The sequence below is a fragment of the Rhinolophus sinicus genome, chromosome 3 (genome assembly GCF_057876585.1).
Source record: "Rhinolophus sinicus isolate RSI-liver-muscle chromosome 3, RSI-T2T, whole genome shotgun sequence".
In the NCBI taxonomy this organism is placed as follows: Eukaryota; Metazoa; Chordata; class Mammalia; order Chiroptera; family Rhinolophidae; genus Rhinolophus; species Rhinolophus sinicus.
This window is the reverse complement of record NC_142503.1, coordinates 50,377,368-50,393,641: the sequence shown is the minus strand read 5'-3', so window position 1 is coordinate 50,393,641 and position 16,274 is coordinate 50,377,368. Positions and strand designations below refer to the sequence as shown.

Below are 16,274 nucleotides of genomic sequence, written 5' to 3'. Positions count from 1 at the left end.
TTATTTTTTAAATTTAGGAAAACAGTTGTCTTCCTAGAAAATTAATAGAAAAATATAAACCAAATTTTAATAGTAGTTACTTATGGGTGCAAAATTATGAGCAACTTTATCTTCTTTTGCTTATAAACATTTCCTATAATTTATACTGAAGTGTATTAATTTCATAAAAAGTTAATTTTTAAAAGCTAAATTATCAGGTCATTATAATGCTAAGAGGGGGAAATAAGATTTTAAAAATCCACATTGTTTATATCCTTTAACTCTATATATAGGCCTAGAAAAAGAATGGAAAACATCCAATAACACATTAGCAGTGATATCCCTAGATGACAGAATTACATACTATTCTTATTATTTATCATTTTCCACATTTTTAAATGGTTCTACAAGTATGTATTACTTTCACGCTAGAAAAAAAAATAGAGGCATGTGTATGCCCAGTGGGCTCAGTTTTTACATAAGTAGGTGCCATAATATTGTAGTCACTGTGCTCACCAGATAAAAGACAGTGATTTTTGGCTTTTTTTTTCCCTAGCCCCTAAACACCTGAAGAATACTTAAAACCGCCAACAGTAACAAATACCACAACCATGAAATATCTTGAGAATCACTGGCCCACAAAATATTTTTTTTTTTTTTTTTTTTTTTTTTAAAGATTTTATTGGGGAAGGGGAACAGGATTTTATTGGGGAACAATGGTCAAATTGTTGTCCTTTCAATCTTAGTTGTGGAGGGTTCTGTTCAGCTTCAAGTTGTTGTTCTTGCAGTCTTAGTTGTGGAGGGCACAGCTCAGCTCCAGGTCCAGTTGCCGTTGCTAGTTGCAGGGGGCACAGCCCACCATCCCTTGCGGGAGTCGAACCGGCAACCTTGTGGTTGAGAGGACAGGCTCCAACCAACTGAGCCATCCAGGAGCTCAGCGGCAGCTCAGCTCAAGGTGCCGTGTTCAATTTTTTAGTTGCAGGGGGCGCTGCCCACCATCACTTGTGGGAGTCGAGGAATTGAACTGGCAACCTTGTGGTTGAGAGCCCGCTCTCCAACCAACAACTGAGCCATCCGGGAGGCAGCTCAGCTCAAGGTGCCGTGTTCAATCTTAGTTGCAGGGGGCAGAGCCCACCATCCCTTGCGGGACTCGAGGAATTGAACTGGCAACCTTGTGGTTGAGAGCCCACTGGCCCATGTGGGAATCGAACCGGCAGCCTTCGGAGTTAGGAGCACGGAGCTCTAACTGCCTGAGCCACCGGGCCGGCCCCCCCACAAAATATTTTAAAAGTTCTGGAGAATTCTAGGATTATATCTAAGTGCTGCAAAACAACTAAAGAGTTAAAAAAGAAAATCTTCATGCCATGATTCTATAAATTAGAACTATTTAAATGTAGAGAAGGTAATACTCAGAGTAATCTTATACAACTATATTTAACATTACTAGGTATAACAGGATTAACTATTTTCTGGCCCTATTGGCAAAAAGATAAAAATGGGTTTTAGTGGCAAGATGGTTTTAGCTACACCATCAGCCACACCAAACCCAGAAAGACAGGAGCTAAAAAACAAATCAAGATTTGGATAAACATAAAATTTAACATTCACTGCATTTCTACATGGTGGTTCCCATGTCCCTTGAAATTTGAAAACATGAACAGTGCTAATGACAATTCTACATGTTTAGTTTTGTCCTACCAAAACCATGAAGTTAAACTGTAAATGTGGAACCCACAGGGAGGGTGGTAAGAACACTAGAGGAAAGTCTTTCCCTATTTTCCTAGAATCTTTATATTAAAGGTATCTATTTATTGAGGACAGATTAGTGGCAATGCCTGGCTTAAAAAGTTTCTACAGACTTCTTCCTAGCTATCTATCTACTGTGATAAGGCCCTAACAAAAAGTTTAACGATACCCATCAATACAAAAAGCATGCTGTTTTGTCAAAATGCACCCTAATTCCAGTGGAAATATTTCACTTTCTATAATAATTAACCATTTCTAATGTTTTAAAACATTATTCTACTCTAAATAACTGTATATTATGGTACTTGAAAATCTATCAAATAGGTGTTTTTCACTTTTAACCATCCTCAATTATTTCTACATTAACCACTTTTATTTCACCTCTGAAGGTCTTAATCACATGGAATCAACAAATTCCTCAAAACATTTTCCTCAAGAAAAAAAATGGAAGGAGATACAATGAAATGGTGTTTGATAGCCATGGTAATTCTAAAACGAAAATACGCACAAAAATGTAAAAAATTCTGTATAAACAGTCTAAACACAGATTTTACCAGTAAAGATAAAATTAAATGCTAATGTCAGTGTTTTCAGAAAACGATATAGCAATAACCATAAAAGCATTATGCTACTACAAATAATTTACAGCAACAACTAATAAATTTAACATAAATTCCCTCTAAAATGCAAACCATACATTATCTCAACATGATTTATAGAAGCAGATATATCCAATGACAATCCAAACTCACGTTTTTTAAGGTAACACCCAGAAAACTGAAAGTGCTGTTCCTATTTTAATATAACATGTATTTCTCAAAATAAGATTCACTATGAACATTATTTTAGATTATATTTTTACATCCTCTTTAAAACACCAAGTGAAAAATCCAGTAATACACAAATAGGTACTTCCATCAATACATAAACCAGCAATAGGTAAGGAGGTTAGGGAACAAACACAAGTTCAATCAAATCAATACAATACTAATACAAAAACATCCATTTTAACCTCCTAGGAAAAAATCTGAGCCACAAAACACATTTTCCATTTTGAATCTCACAAACTTCTAGACAGTCTGTGTATTTTGACCTTAAAGTGGTCAAAATATGTAGTATGAGTGAAGCTCATGTTCCACTACCTATGAAGGTCTAACACAACAGAAAAATTGTCATTTTATGCTGCTGACAGTTTTTAACTAAGTCTTTTATATATGTATTTTGTTTAGCACATGATAGAATTATACACAGATTATTTTTTAATCAAATGTGGAATTTCTATATACATTAAACCCTCAGCATAATTTCTGCCTTTGAAGTGCTAATATCGTATTTAAAGTTATACAAACAAACATCCAGTAAACAGCATTTTATTTTGACACTCTGTGTTAATACAATAAATATACAAAACTTCCAAACCACTGAAAACATGCAACAGTAGAGGGACAGATAGTGGGCAGTGCCATGGAGAATCGTACCATGACAGTCACCATGATGGCAGCGCCGCATTACTCTCTAACAAAATATACAAACATCCCTAGATAAATAAGCCAAATCCCAAATTACAAATCACTGAGCAATGATATTCCAGTGTTCAAACTTTAGTCTGAAATAAAATAGCCAACTTAGTATTGCAAACTGAAAAATGATGTGGATACTTACAGTGTCAAGATCATTTCATGATTCTGATCCTGGGTAATGTTAACATTAAATATAAAACACTAACACATGCCAATCTTTTGCTGAGTGAAAACATGACTATTTACTAATTACTAAGAGGACAGAAAATATAAGAATTTAAAGCCCCTTTACTTTAACTGTGAGCACTGCTATCATTTTAATGCACATTTCTGTTTTTTAAAAACAATTTTCTCCCATAAGCTTGTATTAACCTAAACAACTGGATTTTATAATTTTTTTCCCCATCTGCACAAAAAAAGTATTGTTGGTTGTGACTATTCTTCGTTATTTAACAGTCCTACCTTTATGGGTTTCTACAGAATAGAGAAAATCATTCTTATTACTGAAAGAATCTCAATGTTTTTCAAGTCTCTATGCTGTATCTTTCATTTCTACTTTTAAAAAATGGACTTGAGATGTAAATTAATGATGGACACAAGTGTTCTTGTTGTAGTTTGTGGTTAATATTTTGAATGTTTTTAAAATCCACTTAATACAGAACACTGATGAAACATTTTCTGTAAGCTTACAGATCCTGAAAAACTTGAACTGGCTTATTTGATTGAGAAAGGAGGTGGAGATTATCGCTAATTAGAAATATTCGTACACAGCTTTAAATTCATACTATGAATCCTATTTCCATCAGAATAAAAGAGACATATTCCAAGTATGTACTTCAATAAAGTCCCACACAAATCAAATGTAAACACCACCTGAATGGATCCACATTGCCTAGTACCACTACCGCGCACGGCTTCTTTCCTCAGTAGTGAAAGCTTACCATTCCATCCCCAGCATGAAACTCCAGATTTGGGGAGAAGAATAAAAGTGATTTAACTATTTGTGCCCATCTGATTTTTTTTTTTAAAGGATCTGTAGTCTCAAATAATATAATCCAATAGACTATCCTTGCTTAAAATCAAGTTGAATAAATCACTACCTATTATTCTATAATCTTAAATTAGCTAACGACTTCCAAAAACAGTACTTTACAAATGTCTTTTTAGTCACTTAATCAGTATTAAAAATGATTCGACTTTCAACCCAAATACACTACGAGAATGAACTCCTGTGCTGCATAGCAACAATTGTCATGTGATTATATTCAAAATTAATGCATTCAACTGTCTATTTTCTTGCTTGGTGTAAATGTTTTATTTTTTCTATTGCTGAAAAATTTTAATGTGTTCAGTATGTCTCAAAAATTAAAAAGACAGGTACATTAGGGATTCAAGTATGTGTAAAATGCCAGGGTCTTTTTATTTTTAATGCCACTAGAGACGAGAGGCTAAAAGAAAAATCCCTTAAATACTGTATGTTCTTTTCGAACAAGGAGTTAGGCTAGACTTTAATACCTCTGTTAAAAATTACACACACACCCCCCAAAAGAGCTGCCAAACACAATCTCAGTTCAATTAAAAAGAGTAGCCACAAGAATATACCAGTTTCCATACAGTAATATTTTACTATGATATACATACTGAAAATTTGAAAAAAAAAAAAAGATATTACTATCACTACATTCTATTCCATCAATTTTCTATCCTTTCTTTTGGATAATGCACTGCATATTATATTCTTGTATTGTACCCCAATAAATTTTTATTTAAAAGAAACTATTACAGAAAATCATTTCTATGATTCTATAAACACCACCCCAAACCTACAACCACAAGCAGTGCAGAATCCAAAATACTAATTCTTTTAATTTAAGAAATGTGGTGCCCATGCAAGATCAGAGACTGATATCAAAATATCAACTACTCTGAAAAAAGAAAATAAAAAGATAAAATTTACATTATCTACTACAAAATGCACACAGGCTCTTCACTGGTGACTGAAACTGCTAAAAAGCAAGCCAATTAAAAAATCCACAAGTCCCTGATGACCTATTTCTTTCAATATAAATAAGGAAAAAGGAATGAAGCATCACTTTACTGCTCCAATGTGTAATCCTTGTATCTAAGATTCTTGAAAGAATGACTGCAGCTAGTACTAAATGCATTTCTAATCATAAGTGTCATATTAATTTCAGTGTCTCACCACTGAAATAATGTGCTGAACATTCATCCCCCAAAAAATATGGAGAATATTTATTTAGCATGTAACATTTTTTTTCTGCAAGGGGCACTAAAATATTAAGAAACTTTTAGGTAAATAAAAAGACAAGGAAATATTTCTGGTTTTCGCCCATGCATAAGTGAATAGGAAATATACATGCTGTGTTTACTGTGTGTTCTGAACATAAAAATATTTATAGAGTACAGTAACTGGAGAAAAAAGTACAGTCAAAAGGTAACAGTGTATTGTTTGAAGATCCTCTAAATTTGGTTACCCTTGAAAGCATTCTGAGCTGCACTAGTTGCTGCAGTGGAAGCTGCATTTGCAGCTGCGGTCTGGACAGTTTTGTTGGACATCACTCCTGTTGCAAACTCTTGTTGGGCCTTCTCAAAACTAGCACCTGTTGTGCGATATAGTCCATGTACCTACGGAGACACAAAAAGTGAGAGAAGATAAGTGGTCATCTACATACTCATTTCAATCTCAGCATTACTCAGAGATACAAGGACTAGAGTCTAGTCATGATTCCTAAGGTGGAGAACATCAGCCCCACCCTGGCACGTAATATCGTATTGAAATATTTTCTTAACACAGGTTTGTCCTCTTTATCCCCAATACAGAAGAGATAATTATGCCTATGCCAAACCAAAAATAATTTAAAGAACTTAATCAAATGCAAAAAACTATGTCTTCTGCTGTACCTAATTAGTTAATTAAGATATGGAAGCATTACAAGAAAATGGTTAACCTAACAAAAGACATTCTGACTTTAATACATTAATTTACTACCTTGGACAAATCAAATCAAATAATACCTTATTTATTTCTGTGTTGGCTACAATATATACCACTGGCCATATTATAATCAAATGTATCTTATTATTTAATGTACCAAGCACTATTTATGTCCTTAAAGATACTTCAGGCTTCCACTCTGTATACCACTTAACCTTTTGTGTATGGTCAAGTTTTAAAGGATTTACAAAGAAACACTTCTGTGAACCGTCTGTCCATATACTGATTCACCACTCAAAACTTGGGATTTATTTTTATGAGTAGGGTTCAAAAATCCTCTATTAGCATATGTTTTAAGATGCATAAACTATGAAGTGCATCAATACAGATAACATCAGCCACTCAATTTAATACAAGTTTTAGAAGAAACAATAGAGCAAATTAGAACCGATATTTATTTATTATATGCCCACAAACTTAGGGGGAGGGAGGAAGACACAAAAGTGAACTTGTAATTACACTGCACTGTGATTAGGTTTAAATTAGAAGCCTGACTGGAATGCAATCAAAGCAAGTTTGGAGGATGGGCCAGTGCACGCAAGTCGGTTCTCTTCCCGAGCCTGCATAGCAACTGGTGATTATGCAGTAAATATGGAGTGAAGCAAAGGAAAATGAGTCAAATACATTCAAGCGAAGCGTGGATACTGGGAAGCTGTTCCAAAAAGATAGAGAACACAGAGGATAGAGGCTGGTTTAGGGAATAAAGGAGATGCTGGGTTAAGTTCTAAACATACATTCCACAAATGTTTACTGAATATCTACTCTAGGCCTGCCGCAGCAGGCAGGTGAAGATTTGGTTTGGAGCTCGAGAGAGGAATGGGCTAGAGACATGGCTGTGGAAACCACTGGCGCATAAATGGTAGATGCAACTTTGACATAAATAAACTGTTCATGGAGAAAGAGAAGAGAGTCAAGTAGTGAAGCCTATTTAAGACACCAATATTTCAGAGGTACCCACAACAACAAGAAATGATTACTAGAGGACTAGGAAAAGCCAAGGACCTTTTCACAGATGTCAAGGGAAGAAAGCTTGTTAAGGAATGAAGAGCTGTCAGGGTGAAAGATAAAAATGCCCAGACAGTCCTGAGTTCTTCTGATACAGTGATATTAGCAAATGCCATTGTTACCATGGATCTCAGTGTAAAAGGGTTAGGGAGAAAAAAAGAGGACTGACAAGCACATAAACTGGCAAACCCTGAAAGTCTTTTCTTCTAGCAAAAATAGCACTATCATAAGTATATAAGTAATTATTTTTATTCCCTTTTCAAAGTCAAGTTTTCTATGGAACATTAAAGATACAGATAAATTATTACTCCTATGTTCAAGAAATTTATCTCACAATGAGTACATACAGTTAGAATCCAAAAAATAAATTGTATTACAGAAATCTAATAAACCTTCTTTACTTACTAGACCAGTCACAGAGAAATGTGATTACAGGTTCACTTGTCTCTCTCTTCCCCTTTTCCCCCAAGTTTATGGGCATATAATAAATAAGGATTTGTCCTAATTTGCTTTCTTATGTCCTTTTTCAAATTTGTACTGAGTGCCTGATGTAATAGATTTACGGCTTCATAGTGTAATTATTTAAAATGAAATTCATAGTCCTGAAAATCAGAGAGGCAAAATAAAGGTAGGAATAGCACATTTCTCAGCAGTCTATATCTATAAAGACCCAGAGAGCCACCTAGAGGGAAAAGACTACACATGTATTCAGTGCACAATGCTCAAATACAAATCCATTACATCCATGTGAATGGGGCAATTCTTTATTGCAGTGCCCCAGCAAGATGACAGGCTAATTATAAAGATCAACATCTCAAAAAGCTTATCATTTCCCTATGTTTCACAGTGTTATTGATAATTCATATGAAATCAGGAACAAAGTTTTAAGATAAACTACTGCATTAAAAAAAAAACTAAACAACTTAAATACCTGCTAGCTCTTCTACTTATAAGAATTACATTAACCTAAATATTTAGTTTCAGGAATACCACAGAAAAAACAGTAGATTTGTTATCTACTGATTCCACTGCTCTCCAGCTAGTTGGTTACCACTCAAAACCTCAAGTTCACTTCCCATAAAGCACATTTTACCTTATATATATTTTGCCACAATTTTTTTTAGATTAATAATGTAATATACAAAAAAAACCCACTGAACTGTACACTTTAAATGGGTAAACTGCTTATGTGAATTACATATGAATGAAGCTGTTAAAATTTATAAAGATAATTTAGATGAAAATATCACATGTACAGCATTACAAATACCAGCAGACCTACCAAATTTGAAGATGCCTAAGTAAATATAACTCACAACAATTTAGTTATATTGACTAGATTTGGGATGTACTAAGTAACTAACCTAGTACTTATAGAAAAGGATAACAGAATAAAAATTTGGAGCATCTGCGGCGGTGGAAATGCGGCCAGCATCCGCAAGCTGCAGAGACGCAGGGGATCCCAGGATGGAACAGAAAACATAAAAACTAGGAGGGCCCAGCTTAAGAGGCACAAGATTCAACATACCAGAGGCCAACTCCAGACCAAACCAGAGTACTACCGGGTTTGACCTACAAGTGACATACCCAGAGGGAATTCTCTACAGGCACAAGAGTCCATAGAGGCCAAACCACATTTAAGTGGTCAACTCTCATGCAGCAGAACACCCTGCGGTGGGCAGAGCCAAGTCTCACAACTAGTCAGCCTAGGAGTTAACCCCACCTTCACAAGCGAAAAGCAATTAAAGATCTTCTTTAACAGGACAATATACACAACACAAGAGTCACCTTTGGAGCATATGCAGAGGAGAAGAACGAAGTAGTGCAAGTCAAATATAAAGGACACATACTACACAAGATAACCCAGTAAGAACTAAGAACTCTAGGGGATCTACCTAATACATCGAAGCAAACACAGAGAGTCAGCCAGAATGAGGAAACAAAGAAACATGTCCCAAATAAAAGAACAGAAGAAACCTCCAGAAATGGAACCAAATGAAAGAGAGGTAACCAACCTATCAGAGACAGAGTTCAGAACACTGATGATAAGAATGTTTAAGGAGCTTAGAAACAACATAAAGAAGGATGTAGAAATCATAATGAACAACCAGTTAGAACTAAAGAACACAATTACTGAAATAAAGAACTCACTTGAAGGAATTAACAGCAGGTTAGATGAAGCAGAGGATCGAATCAGCGACTTAGAAGACAAGTTAGCAGAGATCACCCAAACAGAACAACAGAAAGAAAAAATAAAAAACAATGAAGATGATTTAAGAGATCTCTGGGATAACATCAAGCGCAACAATATGCACATCATAGGAATACCAGAAGGTGAAGAGAGGAAGCAAGGGATTAAGAACATATTTGAAGTAATAATGTCCGAAAACTTCCCTAACCTGATGAAGGAAACCAACATATAAGCCCAGGAAGTGCAGAGAGTTCCAACCAGGATAAACCCAAACAGGTCCACACCAAGACACATAATAGTTAAAATGGCAAAGGTTAAAGACAAAGAGAGAATCCTAAAAGCAGCAAGAGAAAGACAGAGGGTTACATACAAGGGAACGCCCATAAGACTATCAAATGACTTTTCTGCAGAAACATTGAGGGCCAGGAGGGAGTGGCAGGAGATACTCAAAGTGACGGAAAACACCGACCTACAACCTAGATTGCTTTATCCAGCAAGGCTATCAATTAAAGTTGATGGAGAGATAAAGAGCTTCCCAGAAAAGAATAAGCTAAAAGAATTTATTACCACCAAGCCAGCATTGCAAGAAATACTAAAAGGACTTCTGTAAACAGAAGAAAGATGAAAACAATATAACTAGAAATTTAAAAATGGCAATAACTATGTACCTATCAATAATCACTTTAAATGTAAACGGATTAAATGCTCCAATCAAGAGGCACAGGGTGGCTGAGTGGATAAGAAAGCAAGACCCTTGTATATGCTGTATACAAGAGACTCACCTCAGATCAAAAAACACAAATAGGCTGAAAGTGAAGGGTTGGAGCAAGATATTTCATGCAAATGGAAATGAGAAAAAAGCTGGAGTTGCAATACTTAAATCTGACAAAATAGACTTTAAAATGAAGAACATATTCAAAGACAAAGATGGGCACTATATAATAATAAAGTGATCGATCCGACAAAAGGACGTAACCCTAGTAAACATCTATGCACCCAACATAGGAGCATCTAAATATATAAAACAGATATTGACTGACATAAAGACAGAGATCAACAGTAACACTATCATAGTAGGGGACTTCAACACACCTCTGACAACAAGGGACAGGTCTTCCAGACAGAAAATCAATATGGAAACAACAGCCTTAAATGACACATTGGACCACTTGGATTTAATCGATATTTTCAGAGCATTTCACGCCAAAGCTGCAGAATATTCGCTCTTCTCAAGCACACATGGAACATTTTCCAAGATAGACCATATGTTAGGCCACAAAACAAGTCTTGATAAATTTAAGAAAATTGAAATCATACCAATTATCTTCTCTGACCACAGTGATATGAAATTAGAAATGAACTACAGGAAAAAAACTGGAAGACACACCAATTCATGGAGGCTGAATAACATGTTACTAAATAATGAATGGGTCAACCAGGAGATCAAGGAAGAAATCAAAAGATATCTTGAGGCAAACGAAAATGAAAACACGACGACCCAAAATCTATGGGATGCCGTGAAAGCAGTCCTAAGAGGGAAATTCATAGCGTTGCAGGCCTACCTAAAGAAACAAGAAACATCACTAATCAACAGTTTATTTTCACACTTAAGGGATCTGGAAAAAGAACAGCAAATTAAGCCCAAAGGAAGTACAAGGAAGGAGATAATAAAGATCAGAGCGGAAATAAATGAAATAGAAAGAGAAAAACAATACAAAAGATCAATGAATCCAAGAGTTGATTCTTAGAGAAGATAAACAAAATTGACAAACCTTTAGCCAGACTCATTGAAAAAAAAAGAGAGGACCCAAATTAATAAAATCAGAAATGAAACAGGAGAAGTGAAAACAGACACCCCAGAAATACAAAAAATTTTAAGAAATTACTATGAGCAACTATATGCCAACAAATTCGACAATCTGGAAGAAATGGACAATTTTCTAGAGGCGTACAACCTCCCAAGGCTAACTCAAGAAGAAACAGAAAACCTGAATAGACTGTTACCATCAGGGAAATTGAATCAGTAATCAACAATCTCCCAACAAACAAAAGCCCTGGACCAGATGGCTTTACAGGTGAATTTTACAAAATGTTCAAAAAAGAATTATCACCTATTCTCCTCAAGCTCTTCCAAAAAATCCAGAAGGAGGGAAGACTCCCAAACACTTTTTACGAAGCTACTATCACCCTGATCCCCAAATCAGACAAAGACACCACAAAAAAAGAAAACTACAGGCCGGTATCTCTAATGAACATAGATGCAAAAACCTCAACAAAATATTAGTGAACAGAATTCAGCAATACATTAAAAAGATCATACACCATGATCAAGTGGGATTCATCCCTGGTATGCAAGGGTGGTTCAACATCCGCAAATCAATTAATGTGATACATACACCACATTAACAAAATGAAAAATAAAAATCACATGATCATATCAATAGATGCAGAAAAAGCATTTGATAAAATCCAGCAGCCATTTATGATAAAAACCCTCAAGAAAGTGGGAGTAGAGGGATCATATCTCAACATAATAAAGGCCATATATGATAAACCCACAGCTAACATCATACTCAATGGGGAAAAGCTAAAAGCATTCCCCTTAAGATCAGGAACAAGGCAAGGTTGCCCACTTTCTCCACTACTATTCAACATAGTGCTGGAAGTTCTAGCCACACCAATCAGACAAGAAAAAGAAATAAAAGGCATCCAAATCGGTAAGGAGGAAGTAAAATTGTCATTATATGCAGATAATATACTATATATAGAGAACCCTAGAGACTCCGCTAAGAAACTATTAGAGCTGATAGAGGAATTCAGTAAAGTAGCAGGATACAAAATTAATATTCAGAAATCAGTTGCATTTGTATATACCAATAATAAAACATCAAAAAGAGAAATTAAAAAAACAATCCCATTTACAATTTCTCCAAAGACTATAAAATACCTGGGAATAAATTTAACCAAAGAAGTAAAAGATCTGTACTCAGAAAATTTTAAGACACTGAAGAAAGAAATGAAAGAAAACACAAATAGATGGAAACACATACCATGTTCAGGGAAAAGAAGAATTAATATAGTTAAAATGTCCATACTGCCTAAGGCAATATACATATTCAATGCAATTCCTATCAAACTACCAACGACGTTTTTTACAGAAATAGAACATATAATCCTAAAATTTATATGGGACCATAAAAAACCCCGGATAGCCTCAGCAATCTTGAGAAATAAGAACAAAGTGGGAGGTATAACAATACCTGACATCAAATTATACTACAAGGCTACAGTAATCAAAATAGCAAGGTACTGGCATAAAAACAGACACATAGATCAATGGAACAGAATAGAGAGTCCAGAAACAAATCCATGCCTAAATGGCCATTTAATCTATGACAATAGAAGCAAGAATGTATGGTGGGGTAAAGACAGTCTATTCAATAAATGGTGCTGGGAAACCTGGACAGACACATGCAAAAAAATGAAGCTGGACCACCTCCTTACACCATATACAAGAATAAGTTCAAAATGGGTTAAAGACTTAAATGTAAGATCTGAAACCATAAAATTCCTAGAAGAAAATATAGGAAGAAACTTCACAGACATTACCCGGAGTAAGATTTTTACTGATATATCCCCTCGCGCGAGGGAAGAGAAAAAATAAACATGTGGGATTACATCAAACTAAAAAGTTTTTTCACAGCAAAGGAAACCATCAATAAAACAAAAAGGGATCCTACTGAATGGGAAAAGATATTTGCCAATGATATATCTGATAAGGGATTAATACCACAAATTTATAAAAAAACTCAACTCAACTCCTAAAAAACAAATAATCCAATTAAAAAATGGGCAGAGGACATGAAGAGACATTTTTCTAAAAAGGACATACAGATGGCTAACAGACATATGAAAAAATGCTCAACCTCACTACCCATCAGAGAAATGCAAATAAAAACCACAATGAGATACCTCGTCACCCCAGTCAAAATGGCTACCATCAATAAATCAACAAACAAGTGCTGGTGTGGATGTGGAGAAAAGGGAACCCTTGTGCACTGTGGGTAGGATTGCAGATTGGTGCAGATATGGAAAACAATATGGAGGTACCTCAAAAATCTGAAAATGGAACTACCTTATGATCCAGCAATTCCACTCCTAGGTATCTATCCGGAGAAATTCAAAACTCTAATTCAAAAATCTTTATGCACTCCTATGTTTATTGCAGCACTATACACAATAGCCAAGACATGGAAACAACCGAAATGCCCATCGGTAGATGACTGGATTAAGAAACTGTGGTACATTTATACAATGGAGTATTATGCAGCCATAAAGAAGAAACAAATCTTACCATTTGCAACAACATGGATGGACCTAGATAACATTATGTTAAGTGAAATAAGTCAGATAGAGAAAGACAAATACCATATGATCTCACTTATATGTGGAATCTAAAGAAAAGAATAAGTGAATGAACTAATCAGAAACAGTTTTGGAGACATAGAGGAAAAACTGAGGGTTGCGAGATGGGGGGGTGGGGAGAAGGGCGAAGGTGAGGGGATTAGAAAACAGTCAGTAACCACAAGATGGCCACGGGATTTTGAAAATCAATTTGGGGAATGTAATCAATAATGTAAAGATTTTGTAGGGTATCCGATGGACACTTGTCCCATTTGGGAGACCACCTCAGGGATGATGTAGATGCCTGATCACTGCACTGTACACCTGAAGCTGAAGCTGAACAGTAATGAATGCCAACTATAATTTTATATATATATATGTGTGTGTGTATATATACTTACAAGCAGCGGAGTACAGCATTAGGAATAGAGACAGTGGAAATGTAATGGCTGTGTGCAATGTCAGAGGGATAGTGGATGGAGGAAGAGGGGTTGACACAGTGTGAGGGATATAAACTATAAATGTCTAAGTATTACTTTGTCTTGTGCACCTGAAACTAATGAAAAGAAAAAAAAAGGTACACATATTAAGACTACCAACTGAGGACAGAATATACATAAGCTGCTCAGAATGCCAATTTTTCTAGGGATTCAAAAGTATTACTGTACCTACTCTGTGTCCCCTGGATGCAAATAACAAGCAAGTAGACCAGCATGTTAACAGACAATGCGAATCATCTGAAATCGATTCCTAATCAGGAAAGATTATAGTATTCGATGACTGAGACAGAGGGACACAGCATGTCTATTTGTGACCATAGAAAATCGGTAGAGTAAAACTATCAGTATTCTGTCCTACATCCAAAATAAAGCCAAAAAAGGGGGGTAAACAATAACAATGCTTTCAAAGAAAATGAAAGTCACTTTCAGTCTAAGAAGACTATCACTCGATATATAATAGAATATTGTTACAAAGCATTCACTATTAAACACCAGTTTAACTAATAAATGAGACTTACTCTGGATTGTACAGTCAAATTCTATACCCTCACACAAAATAAAGAGTATTTGTAGAATAGATATTTAGGTACACAAACAAAATTTTAAGCCCTTAGGGAAACTTGTTTTTTAAAAAGTGAAATAACTTTTTCTAAAATTCTTCCAAAATCCAAAAAATCACTATTATTATTTTATGAATCTGGATACAGATGCCTATGAACATTTTTTTTAATTTCATGGAAAACAATTATTCAAAACTAGGTCCCAAAAGGAATACAACGTATGTATTACCTATTTATCTCTTCCATACTAAGTTATTCTAGCTCTTATACCAATTAAAATAAGGGGAAAATTTTCGATTAATCTCATATGTAGTTTCTTCAGATTCATTCATTGTTATTTGACCCATTTATAATACTTCCCCTGTAGCCTCCAACTATTCAATTTCTATTCCCTTTTCAAAGCCAAGTTTTCTATGGGACATTAACGATAATTACTTCTATGTTCAAGAAATTTATCTCTCAATGAGTACATGCAGCTTACTGTAGAAAGGTCTTTTTTACAAACAAACAAAATTAGAAATAATCTAAGAGAAAATTTAAGAAACCTGTGAAAAGTTAAGGACTGAACTATGAATATGTAAAAGAGACAGATATTCTTGCATTTCAATTATTTTAAATTTGGATTATAAGGTGACACTATGGGGAAAACAAAGTTAAATTACCATAGAGCTCATACTGGGAACTCTACACACCAATGATTACCTATTCGAATTATGCAAGACTTCAGAATATTAACAAAATTCTCAAAATTGTAGTCACTGTAATTGAAATAAATATATACCACAGAGCATGTCTGGCTGGGGATGGAGACACAGACTAGCCTAATAAAATGCAACTCTAGAATCAAAATAGTGTGCCGAGGTAACTTTTAGAGGGTATTAGCTGTTTATGAAGAGCCTGACCCCTAGTGGTTATAAACTATGTCTACATACCCCAAAGAATCAAAACAAACCCAGTTTTGAGCAAGTGTGGAAAAGAAAAATCAGGTGTTTTTATTGGATTTCAACTTCTATCAAAGTAAGAGAAATCTATGCTATTACAAATACGAAAGCTGGCTCAAATTACGTCTTAGTTTATATTACCCCCATTTACTGTACTTCATAAAATCATACAGAAAATCATCCCATATCTAAATTCCTTATTTCACAGATAAAGAATATGAGATTCAGAGAAATTTAGGAACTTGAATAGCACTGACAGTAAACACATATAGAAAAAGGTAACTGGTAACTTCTTTAATTATGAAGTTTAAAAAAAAGGGGGGGAGTCACAATTTCCATATCAATTCTTTTATTTGGGAAGCAGTACTATTTCTTTTGAATGTCTGGCATACACCAAGCACAGCTCTAAAAT

The 16,274-nt window shown here is 34.9% G+C and overlaps 1 protein-coding gene across 1 annotated transcript in view; it reads right to left on the bottom strand.

The window, feature by feature from the left end:
• Positions 1-3,079: 3,079 nt before the first annotated feature.
• Positions 3,080-16,274, bottom strand: part of SCAMP1 (secretory carrier membrane protein 1) — an 84,919-nt gene continuing 71,724 nt past the window's right edge. The window contains exon 9 of the mRNA XM_019728169.3: positions 3,080-5,891. Coding sequence (XP_019583728.1) covers positions 5,727-5,891 — 165 coding nt within the window. The 3' untranslated portion in view covers positions 3,080-5,726. The remainder of the gene's footprint in view (positions 5,892-16,274) is intronic.